The 12,495-nt window shown below is 32.8% G+C and overlaps 2 protein-coding genes across 2 annotated transcripts; one reads left to right on the top strand and one right to left on the bottom strand.

Annotated features, from left to right (window-relative positions):
• Window positions 1-812: 812 nt before the first annotated feature.
• Bma-apl-1 (Uncharacterized protein) lies at window positions 813-7,929 on the top strand (the record flags this gene model as incomplete). The annotated part of the gene is made up of 18 exons (XM_001899217.2): window positions 813-881; window positions 2,237-2,419; window positions 3,292-3,418; window positions 3,589-3,716; window positions 3,887-4,001; window positions 4,109-4,288; window positions 4,379-4,515; window positions 4,695-4,805; window positions 4,888-4,986; window positions 5,370-5,447; window positions 5,589-5,663; window positions 5,760-5,886; window positions 6,091-6,200; window positions 6,481-6,552; window positions 6,875-7,084; window positions 7,259-7,420; window positions 7,540-7,683; window positions 7,834-7,929. 18 exons carry the CDS (start codon window positions 813-815, stop codon window positions 7,927-7,929), a joined length of 2,223 nt encoding a protein of 740 aa, XP_001899252.1.
• Window positions 7,930-9,369: 1,440 nt separating this feature from the next.
• Window positions 9,370-11,906, bottom strand: Bm4797 (Uncharacterized protein; the record flags this gene model as incomplete). Its single annotated transcript, XM_001899218.2, has 3 exons — window positions 9,370-9,407; window positions 9,980-10,105; window positions 11,792-11,906. The coding sequence occupies 3 exons, from the start codon at window positions 11,904-11,906 to the stop codon at window positions 9,370-9,372; spliced, it is 279 nt and encodes a 92-aa protein (XP_001899253.1).
• Window positions 11,907-12,495: the final 589 nt, after the last annotated feature.

Below are 12,495 nucleotides of genomic sequence, written 5' to 3'. Positions count from 1 at the left end.
CATTGTGGAGAACTGGCAATCAAGTTTTATGCTAGCAAACATTAACGTATATAAATAATTAGCGTACACTTTAGAGTTATCCATCATTCCTGTGAAGTTGGGTTAAGACTATAATGCCTAGCAGCATCATTGCCACTGACTCCTTGAAGATAATTCAGACGTTAGCAAGTGGACGAGAAATTCCTAGACTTGATTGGTTTTTTTTTACGGTTAAGGATACATTAATTGATCGCTTGTTGGTGGTAATGCTTTAATTCTTACGTTGGCGAGATTTTCATGCATTAAAATGTAGGCTACCGCCTATTGGCTTTTTACGTTGCAGGGATAATAAATATGCTCTCAGAAGGATTTAATGTGAGCTACGATCAGTTTCGTTGTTTTCATTAAATGAGCATTAGTTTAAGAAATTTCTCTATTCTTCATTTTGAAATATAGATTGGAAGGAGTTTAACGTGTTCCCATGTCATTAATTTCATTTTTGAATAAGTTTGGGAACTCATTTACTATTTGCATTATATTTGTGCATGTGCATATTGTACGTACATTATGTATGTAAAATGTGTGAGCGTAATGTGAGTGTAAGCATCGCTGTTAGAAGTTCTGGATGCTGAAATGCATTTGTCAAAGCTATCGTTATCCTTAACTTTTTATCAACTAGTTTTCATTGCTTTAAACAGTGTTTCGTGTTTTATCCAGTGCGATAAAATATTTTAATAGTTTCCTTTTTAATTTGTGTTATCTAATAGCGATGTTTATTGCGTTGGAACTTAATTATTTGGTTATGGCTTCTTCAATTTTTCTTTTTTAGAAAGATGGCTGATGGTAGTTTGATGATTTCTCTAATGTTGGTCGTTCAATTCTCATTCTTTACAAACATCGAGGTCTGTTTATTTATTCTTATTTTTTATTTGTACTTTTTTATTGTTATGTTTTATTTTCTATTTATTTATTATACATTGGAATTAATTTGTAAATGATGAAATGACTGAAATGTACTACTAAGAAAGGCATATCGGAGGACATCTTATGATTCATCCTTTTTTGAAGTATGAAAAATTTTTTATGATCAAGAAATACAGCTTTTAATTAGTTTAGGCGTGTAGGTGTTTATGCCTAAGGACAAGTTGATAAAAGAATTAAATATTTAGTAATCTCGGTTTTCGTGAACAATACTTGCATTTTTTTGTTTTTGGTTACCTACTGTATGAAAAAGTGGTTAAAAGTTTTCTTTGTAAGGAACTGATTTTTGATTCTTTGATTGCTTTGCATTTTTCAACATTGCAATTTCTAGAGTTGAGCAGTGTGCGCAGTCGGGATTGTGGCGGCATAGATAGAACGGTGGAGTTTAAGACAGGCAGACTTACTGAGACTGTTAGAGATAGGAAAACTTGGCTATATTTATTAAGCAACTTGTAAAGTATGTGGTACATCTGTCCAATGCGTCTAGAAATTGCTGTTTTGGGAGTTGCAAAAATCCTGTTACTTTGATTTAACTTTGTTAATGACAGATGTACAATCCAAAGAAATGAATATCGAATAGTGACAGTGACTGATTGGTAATTAACGCTTGCTTTTTTTTTTTTTTTTCATACTATTTCAGATTATCTTGTATTTATACTTGCAACACTTCCTAGAAAATTGTATTATTGCTGTTTAATTAAACATAATATAAAAACAGTATTGTTGCTTCTTAATTAAACATAAGTAGTACCCTGTGCAATCTCATAAATTTGTAAGCATGTTTTCTGTGGTTCAAAATTTCATCGAGAAAAAAAGTTGCCGTGGATTTATTAGGTATTATTGTAATTATATTGTGAGTGTTTCCTGCAACAGTATTCTGATAGCCATTTGGAATTCATGCAGAAGCTTTGCTTGGTTCATACGGCTGGAACGGCAATTAAAAGTTATGGTGTTAACTCTAAACTGGAAACTGTTTCCTCTGTTGCTTACCAAAAGAAAGGGAATGAATTACCAGTTTTCAGTGTGAGCTAAAAGTAACGGAACTTGTAGTTTGTATCCAATAACTTTATTTTAACGAGTATAACAATTTTGACAATCTCACAACTGATTAGAATTTCCGTAATCTTTAACATTATTGTAAATGTTCGAAAAAATCCGGTGTTTGACTTTACAAATTTATTGAATCGTAAGAATGTTATTTAAAAAGTTTGTTTTTGAAATACTCAGTTTTAAATAGAATGTTTTGTCGGAATTTCAAAGTTTTATGATAGTTTAGAGTGTTACTGCTAATGTGGACTCACGGAAAGGAAAGAAGCACGAGAAGTTTGTTCCGTTGGTTGCGTTTCAATGTGGTTTCCGAAACAGATTCATGAGCGAAGATGGAGCATGGTTGAGCGATCCAAGTACTCTTGCAACATGCTTTAGTGGAAAACTCGATATCTTAAAATATTGCCGAAAAGTAGGTGCTCTCATTCCTCTAAAATAGATTTTCTCTCCAAACTACTTCATAGTTTTTTTTTTTTTTCTTTTTACTAGAACATGTTCCGCAGTGTAAATCTCTTTCATTTTGAGGTTTTGATCAATTTTTATTGCACAGATAATTCAAGTTGCAAAGTATATTCACTATTTACCTATTGGTTTTCCCAACAGATTAAATAAATTGTTACATTGGCAGCTAAATCACGATCAGTTAAAATATTTTCTTTAGTCATTCCTCGGCTGCTTTTTACAATGTGATTGGTTTTTACTTTCTTAGCAGTTATAATACTGTTTGCGACCGGCTGATTTCGTCGTAAATGTGAACAATTCTCTGGAAAAAAACTTCAATTTTTTATATTACTCCATTTATTTGTTCTCAACATTTTTTATGGAAAACTGACCTTAATCTTTATTCATTTGCTGGATTCTTTGAAATATTCAGTAGTCTTCACAAAAAGTAAGGCAAAGTGAGGAATAATGCATTACGAGTTTCATATTCGTCGCTCAGTAAAATAGTGTTATGTGCAATTGGTAGAAAATTAAATTTATTTGCTGAGTGTGCGTGGCAATTGCATATAGTTTTAATGTAGATTTGTTTCTTATAATTATTGGAAGTAAGGCATTTTTATTTACATCTTAGTGATGAAGTCCATGAAATTTAGTAACTTATATTGGAATTTTAATTTTAAAGACTTCAAGACCAGTCTAAGTTATAGATGCATGGAAATATAGCCATAACTAGTTGCTGCAGTTCGATATCCAGTAAATGAAAGAGAAACACTAAGAAAAGCTCCTAAGTCTCGGGTGATTTTGCGCTGTTGCAATAATAAGAATATTTGATGTCTTTTTTAGTCATATCCAAAACTGGACGTCACAAACATAGTAGAATATTCACATGAAGTAGAAATTCCTGGATGGTGTCGTGAACAAGGTTCATCATGTAGATGGACACATACTGTGAGACCTTACCAGTGCATTGGTAAGTTTACTTCTGTACTTGACACCGTATTTCTGTATTTGACATCGGATTTAATTCATTTTTTTTAGGATTTGCATAATATAAAAAATGATTTTATCTCTAAAAATTATTACCCGATCGTTTACATTATACTCTTGTTGGTCAGGGAACTAATTTTGAATTATATTTAGTTGGAGAGTTTCACTCGGAAGCACTTCAAGTACCACACGGTTGCCGATTTGGCCATATTAATGATCGTCAGTCATGCAATGATTATGCGCACTGGAAGGATGCTGCTTACAAACACTGTAAAACCAAAGTCAGTTTTTCCATTTACTAAAGTTGGTGTTATTATGTTTTTTTTTTTTCTCGTATTATTCACCTTTGCAAAAGGTTCAGTTGGTTTGTGTCCGGGAAACTTCAGAAGTTTCTAGTGTTGTTTTAAATGTCTCATGGGAATAATTTTTGCCGAATGGTTCTTAATTTTAGGTTGTCAATGATAAACGGATGGCAGTACGTTCATTTGCAGTTCTTGAACCTTGTGGGTTAGATCTTTTCACTGGGGTTGAATTTGTTTGCTGTCCAGGGGATGATAAAACTGAAGGTATCATCTACTTTTAAGAATTCTTCAAAACGTGTAACAGTAAATTCAGCTTCTTTCTATTGGTCAGCAGTGATACAACAGACTTTTTTTAATGAGATTAGGTTTAGAATTAGAGAAAAAGAAAGTGGAAGGGAAGGAAACTGAAGACGATGATGATGACTATGATGATGATGACGATGATGATGATGATGATGATGATGATGATAATGATGATGACGATGGCGATGATGGTAATGATGATGAGGACGATGATCATGATGATGAATATGCCGAAGATTCGGATGATGGTATGTAAGAATCCTAGTTTTTTCCCTCTTCAATTTATGAATAAATCGTCTGCCAATCCCTGGCTCTTGTTTGAACTTTATTTTATTTAGCTGGCGCGAAGGGTCTTTCGGCCAACAGCGTTTTGCAAGACCCGTATTTTAAGATGTCTGATCCTGTCAACGAGCATGAACGTTTCAAGGAAGCTCAGCAACGCATGGAAAAACGACATCGTGCTAGAATTAATAAGGTATAAGGTATTTCTGTGAGTTCCATGACAAAAAAAAAAAGAATTGTAAACTTATGTATGTCAAAAAAAAAAGAATGACAAAAAAAGAATTGTAAACACTAAGTAGTGATTGGTAGTACCTGCCCACAATCTGTAATTTAAATTACTTTCTTTGATATTTGACAATTCAAACTATTTAGGTTATGCGAGAATGGTCAGATCTTGAAGCACGTTACAAGAAAATGAAGAAGACGGATGAAAAGGGTGCTGAAGCATTTAAAAAGGAAATGACATCGCGATTCCAAAAGACGGTTCATTCACTTCAAGCTATTGCTAATGGAAAGAAGCTTTAGTTAAGAAGGAAATTTTTATGTGACCTGTTTTCGATTTCAGGTTGCTTCATTGGAAGAAGAGAATAAGGAACAAAAAAAGCAACTTGAAGATGTTCATGAAGAACGCGTACAAGCACATCTTAATGAGAAGAAAAGACAGGTGTGAATTTTCACTTTCATTTTCTGTTTAGCAGTCTAGGTGAAAGACACTAGCAAATTATAGCGACAGAATCAATAATTTCCATTATAGGAAATAGTATTGCTTTTCACAGTTGTGCTCCTGGCACTCTTACAAAAAAGTAGTTTTTCTGCAAAAGCCTACAAGCAAGAGATAATTTCACTTCTCCCATCTACTGATTGTTTCCAGAATAAGGGTGCATTTTCATTTCTTTTTCGGAGGAGTTAGCAACCTAAATTAGAATGGCGAGGAGCATTTGATTCTTTTAATTTTTATAATTTATAATGGGTAGTGCAAATAAGGATTTGTTTTTGTTACTGACTAACAATAGTGAAAATAATACAGAAAATTCTGTCAATTTTCAGGCAACTCATGATTATCGTGCCTCTTTGGCCATGCAAGTGGGTGCACCGAACAAACATAATGTACTCAAAACACTTAAGGTTTATTCTTATCTGTTTTGTTTTTGAATATTCATGATTAATAGGTGAACAACGCACGGTTTTAGTTTTGTAACAGCACTAGTTTAATTCGTTAAGTTGAAATTTTATATTTTTCCATTAGTCTTAAATTTCATATTGTAGACGTATATTCGCGCTGAAGAAAAAGATCGAACACATATGATTAATCGATTCCGACATTTGCTTCGTACGGATCGAGTAATTATTACTTGTAACCTTTTTTTTTCTTGTTTACTGACGGAATCGTTCATTTGCTCATAAAAAGGCATTGTAAGCAAATATACAACTCTCCAGGACGAAGCAGAAACATACGAGCCAATCCTAATTCATCAATTACGTTATATTGATCTTCGAATAAATGGTACGCTTGCAATGCTTCGAGACTTTCCCGGACTTGAGCGACAAGTTCGACCGATTGCTGGTAAATATTCAATACTTTGATCATCAAAAAATTGCGGTATATGTTCAAAAAAACTGTTTTTCTTTTCATTCTAGATGCAGTTTTATCCCATTTGATATGTTGGTCACTTATTAGGGTTATCTATGTATTTAGTAGCCAACTTTTCTATATAGTGAATTGGATTGTGCATAGATATCTCGAAAAAACTGATTAATGCATTTGCAGTTGAATTTTGGACGGATTATCGTAGAGAGAACACACCAGAGGTTGCAGGAGATGAGTATACAGTAATTGGTGGGGATGAACAGAATATCAAACTTGTGCACTATTATAAGGTGTGTACTTATATCAATGGATGTTACCGCTATAATGAGTTTTGATAATTTATGTGTGTTTGCTTGTAGTTTAGTCAGTTACCATTTCTTGAATTATTGTTATTATGTATTTTCTACTTCTTGTTTATATATGACTTTTACAGTAATTTCTAATTTTTGAATGAAATAAAATGAAAGAGGAGCTATTCATTTTATAGGAAAAGGTAGTTTTGGATAGAAATTATTGTTAATCTCTAGAACGAAACAAGAAGTAGAATTTTTTTTTCTTTTTTTTTTTCAGGATTCATACGATCGTTTACACAATCCTTCAGGTTCACGTGATACGACACTATCAATGATCACTGTTTCTGAGGTGAATTCTGATGCTTTATGTGTGATTTTGTAGGTAACATTTAATCTAATTTTGCTCTGCTCAAAATTGTTTTCGAGGAAATATTTTTAGAAAAACTAATATTTTGTTCCTTTCATTAATGTCCTTAGTTTTTCCTGTTTTGAAATGCTTTGATGTCCAGTATTTCATTTTATTCAGTTATCTTAAAAGAGATGCTTTTTCTTTGTATCTTACTAAAATAATGTATCTAAAAAAAACATATCTAAAAAACTTAGATATGTGACTTTCGTGAAAATATGTTGATTACAGTAGTAAGAGTATATATAGGAGTCGAACTTTGCAGCCAGAAAAAGTGCTGCATGATTTGGATAAGGGAGGTAACAGTTATGATGAGGAGGAAAACAATGGCGCAAGCGTTGAAGCAAAAAAACAATCATATCATAATACCAAAAAGATTGTAATAGAGAAAATTGTACAGAGGCGAACTGGCAACAAGTTCGACAAAAACAGGCCCACCGCCTATGAAACTGATGATATTGATGAGGATGATGAGGTCAGTTTCAAATCTCGGACTATTTCAAAAATTTAAAAGACTCATATGATATGTTTTCATATATTTGTAGCAAATTCACTGTAACTGTGTTGTGATAAAAAACTAGGATTAAAGTTGTTGAGGTTTTTTTTTTTATCCTGGAAAGAAATTTTTAAGTTTTAAAATCAATTTTAGGACGACATCGAAGATACTGATGAGGAGCCTTTATCGAGTAGCAAATCAGTTGAACGAGAACTTCACGTTGAAATTGAACCAATTGTGAGTGAGCCAGTCAGAGTGCACGATTTGCCGCCGAAACCATCTTATGCTAGACATGAGCCACTACAGCATTTCAAGGTTCAGCTTTTTTTTTTCCTGACTACTTTTATAACACTTCTATGCAGATTCTTGTGTATTTCAGTGGCTGTTATTCATTTTCTAGAACTTTACTTTGCCTTAAATTAGCGTTCCTACAGATGAGTGCGGAAGATGCCTCGGCAAGTATGCTCAAAACTTCAACAAATTTACTATTAATTTTCGTATCTGCTGCTACTGTTATTTTCATCGTGTTTGCAACCGTTTTAGTCCGTCAACGACCGCGGCATCGTGGCTTCATAGAGGTTCTTTTTTTTCGTGCATTTTTAGACTTTCATACAGTATGGTATAAATTACAGCTAAGTTTTATGCTTCATATGAGTTTGAAATTTCAGAGTTTAATGGAAAAATGTGCCATCGTCGTAGACTTATCCAAAAAATCGCCCAAATTTCAGGTTGATGTTTGCACTCCAGGAGAGCGACATGTTAATGGAATGCAAGTGAATGGCTATGAAAATCCTACGTATTCATTTTTTGATAACAAAGCCTAAATTTCTCGGTTTAATTTCAAGCTCAATGCAAAGATGCTTGCTGAATCACTTTTATAAGATTCCTACACAGTGACGAAGTAGGATTGTTGATGGGAGACAGATTATTTTTGTTTTCAAATTATTGGTTCATTTATGTCAATCTTAATATAATCATTATATATTTCTTTGCTTGTCAAAGTGTATTTTTGTGCTTTTGACATTAAGTTGCATCCAATGCTTCTGTACTTTATTGTTGCATCTCTGCAGTTTTCTTGAATTTCTGCAACATCTGTAATGATTTTCGTTCAGTGGAACTCGGTGAAATAGTTGATAAATTTTCAGCATAAGTTTTCATCGGGAAAATGGAAATGTATTATGTGCCATCTACAGCTGCAGATAATGGTGTTTTGCACTGATGTTCGCTCTGCAGTTCTTTCGCTGCTATCCCAATTAATGTTCAGTGGCTGCTTCATAGAATATTTTCAAAGATGAGGCGCTTGTAGGGCTGCATCCTTCGAAACATTTTAACATTTATATATGTTACTTTATCATTAATTGTTATGGCAATTTGTGACAAGCTGTTTTTTATCATCTTGATTGTCAGCATGGCACATTAATCGCTTCTCAGGTTTTAGTACTTGCAAATCTTTCTTTTTTTTTTATCTTTTCGTAAATGTTTAGCGAAGTGTAAAGGACGTTGAATATTTCATTAGGCCTTAGAAGCGACAATTTTTCTAGAAATTCGGCAGTTACTTATCGGAACCTTAAAATGTGCTTTAAAATTGTTTGCTAAATTGTGTTAATATCGCGTTAACTAGAAAACAAAAGTTTCTTGCTAATTATGGGGGTTTTCGGACTTCCAAGCTTTCTTTGAGTGTACTGTGCTATTGATTTTCTCCTTAAAGTTAATCTCCTGATGGAATATAATGAACTACAAATGTATTCTCATTCGATATCTTTAGATTTCTTGCAGTTTTATCGTTCTCTTTTCTGTGATTGTTATCCCCTTATTCTTTAATTTAAATACAGTTTACTGCATTTTTTATTTTACACACTATCATGATTTATACTTACTATTTTGGCGCAAGTTTTATTTAGTACTTGCAACTGATTGGATAAATTCTATGTTTCAATTGATTTTTAACAATATCCAAAGATTTTGAATCTGTATGGTAAATAAAAGCGGTTAAGAATCCATCAATTCTGGTTTCTCGACAGGTTTGTGGTTCAAAGCCTGCGGATAGATTAAATTCCAATAGGAGGAGGATTATGATTTCAGGGGGGAATAGTGTCCATAAATCGATAATTCAGTGGATTCTAGTTGCTGTCATGTTGCTTCACTTCACAATTCAATAGATTCATATTTGATAGGAATTAACGAATGCATTTATCTGATGGCACGAGTGAGGACAAAAATTATTTCGACGACCGAAGGAAAAGATGGCGGAAGCAGAATGATTATCACAGGTTCTTCAGTCCTTTTATGCAATCTGCAGGCACTGAAATGACCAATTTTGAACTCAGTTCGACTTATACCCCATTTGGAGTCGGATCTAAGTATTTCTCGATAGTATTAAGGGAAAGTATTGTGTTAAGGGCCTTAAAAATCCTAAGAAGCCTTCGTTTGTTATTTCCCCTTTTCATGTTTATTCTTCCTGCACACGCATACATAAATGAACCAAATAAATAAAATTCGTGTTTGAATAGCGCTGCAATTTGAATTACGATCTGGATTTAGTTTCCAAAGTTAAATCTATGACAAAAAATCTGGAAGTAATACAGTGACCTACTTTATAATCTATTTGTTTAATTCATTATGTTAACTAAGGAAAATAAGATTTTGTTTTATTAAGAAAATAGTGTATTATAAGAAGATAACTCCTTCCTCTTTTCCTATCACATCATCATCTGTGCTCTTCCCACTAACCTGTTTAACATAGTTGAGATCAGTAAACTCAGAGAAGTTAAAAGGAATATTGGATTTTTAAAATCAAGTATTAAATAATTACTGCATTCTTGCGACCCATCCTTAAGATTTCGTTTAACTTTAATTTAAAGAAAAAGTGCAAACATTTCTGGCATCTTTGTTTGTCGCTTTTCACGTTTTTCATACAGATGTCAACATGTATATCGCATTTGGTTGTACATAGTCGATGTGCCGGTATCCATTCTTTGTCATTTTCAAAAGGATCACCACCTAAAATTTGAATTTTATTATTAAAGCTGTAACTTTTCATGTTCTCCAAACATACTATCCGTGTTTAAAATTACACCATTCTCTTTGCAGATGTCACATTGATTTGCAATTTATTCCAACAATTTTCTTTTATAATTAATTATATTTTTCTTGTTTGTGTGTCTATGTGAAAGAAACTACGGCAATTGTTTCAACTATTTACGGTTTGATATTGCGCTGCGATTTGCGCATTTTAAAGAAAACATCTTTTGGGTCACACTGCTGCAGCGTAACAAAACCGCAAAATAGCAATGAAGATTGAGTTTTTTAACTTTTATACCTACAGCGTGGAAACTATAATTATCAGAAATTTAGCTTCATATTCTTATCAATTGCTCAAGAAGCAAAAGAACAAAAAAATTCCCATTTTCAATAAGTTTTGCACAGCTTATCTTTTGGCATACCAAAATATTTATAAATCTTTCATAGGATCAAAATAGAACTGAATAAAGTTGTAACAATAGATTGATAATAAAGTGACGATTTTGAATTTTGTAACTTTCAAACAATTATAATCCAAATACATTTTTGTTGATCAAAATAAAAACCACGGAGGAAAATGTGTTTACTCTTGCAGTATAGAAACTTGTATTCAGAACTCGATCATTGGAAAACATTATCACTGTGGAAAAGTGGCCAAAATGACAACCGATTGCCAGAAACGATTAAGTAGAAGGCATATTCCACAAAGAAAAAAAAAAAACACATCGGTTGCTTGATATGTAATTGTGCGCTGTTCTAAACAACTGGTTATTTTTTGATGACCTCTGCCATCTAAAGATAATGAAGTTTTCAATGCATCCCATCGATTTATTGAGCATGTTTTCTTTTTTAGATTTATGCCTTTACCGGTGTTGGAAAATAAATTGCATCAATGCAGTGGTCATCAACGAATCGTATGTAGCAGTATTTATTACTGCTGTGTAGAATGGAAGGAGAACATATTTAAAAATAACTGCCAACCTGTTATTTAGCGACTTCTAGTTGGAATTTTCAAGCAGAACTTCCTATTAAATTTGAACCAAATATTAGACTTGTAGAACAGAATGACAGCTTTACAGTAGGCTCTTAGTAAACAAACAGCTTTGAAAAATGACAAGCCTTATCATCCTCAATAAAGAGTTATGGATGAGTTTTGTCGAAGTAATTAGTAAGGACCGACCATAAAAATGACATTACTATCTTCTCTCAAAAAAGAACAGATTTTAATAAACGAGTAAATGACAAGGGCAAGAATATTTTTATAAGGTGGGAAATGCAGTGCGATCCATCGCTCTATGTGAAATGTGGAATACGATAAGACAAGAATATGTGAATTTGTAATAAGACGCGCAAGACTTAAATGATTTGTGTTATGGAAAATAAGTAACAGAAAAAAAAAATATGACGCAACACAAACTTTCACTCACCAACTGCTTTTGTATTGCTCATGTCTTACTTCACTAAGGTATCGTCAGTCATTTTGTCTTGCTTATCTAAGCTTTGTATTTTAAATCCTTCTTTTCCCAATTCTTTTCCCTCCAAAATTTGAGATTTTCTACAAACTCTTACTTATTCTCGACTTGTTGGAAACAACGGCGGTTTTCTAATATTGTCCCAAGTTTAGTATCTTACGCTTCATAAATGGAAAAATTATTGGATACTTACATTCTTTGGGGTGCGTGAATATATATTTGAAGATTTTCTTCAACTCGGATTTTTCCTCTGCTTTCATAAGCAAAACAACACATATGCTGAGAAAATACAAATATCGGAAACACATTCCTGCTGCTAAAATTTATATGCTCATTATTGCACGTTTCTCGTTTACCTAAACGACGATAAAAAAAAATATGTGAATAAATGAATTATTTTACTTTACTTGATAAAGATACAATTTTGAACTGACATTTTAATCTAAAATTTCTTATCTGGTTTGTCGGAAATTTCATAGCTGATTTACTTTCTGATTTGTCGAAATAACGGTGCAGAAGAGTAAAGAAAAAAAAAAAAAAAAATGAAGAAAAAATTAATAGAATATATCGAAATATGGATATTATTACCAGCTGAAATATAGTCGCTATCTTACTTCTACTAGAAATACATAATTTAGATCAATTTGCTAAACATCTATCAAATATCATTAGAATTCACTGTGCTTAGTGCAGCTACCTGTTAAGCGTTAAGCTATGTCACTTAGAAAGCATTCGAAAGCGTTTCGGATTAGACTCACATCAAACTTCCCCCACCCAGCATCTAGGCTGTTACTAGCTTGCATTTCACAAGCTCATGCAAGAAAAAAAAGCTTGGTTTATCAAAACTGCTTTGAAAACATCGTGCAGTTAAAATGATGTGCTATACAGAATTGCTAT

Source organism: Brugia malayi (genome assembly GCF_000002995.4).
Source record: "Brugia malayi strain FR3 genome assembly, contig: Bm_v4_ChrX_scaffold_001, whole genome shotgun sequence".
Taxonomy (NCBI): Eukaryota; Metazoa; Nematoda; class Chromadorea; order Rhabditida; family Onchocercidae; genus Brugia; species Brugia malayi.
The sequence above is the reverse complement of the archived record's forward strand: the minus strand, read 5'-3'. Positions and strand labels throughout refer to the sequence as shown.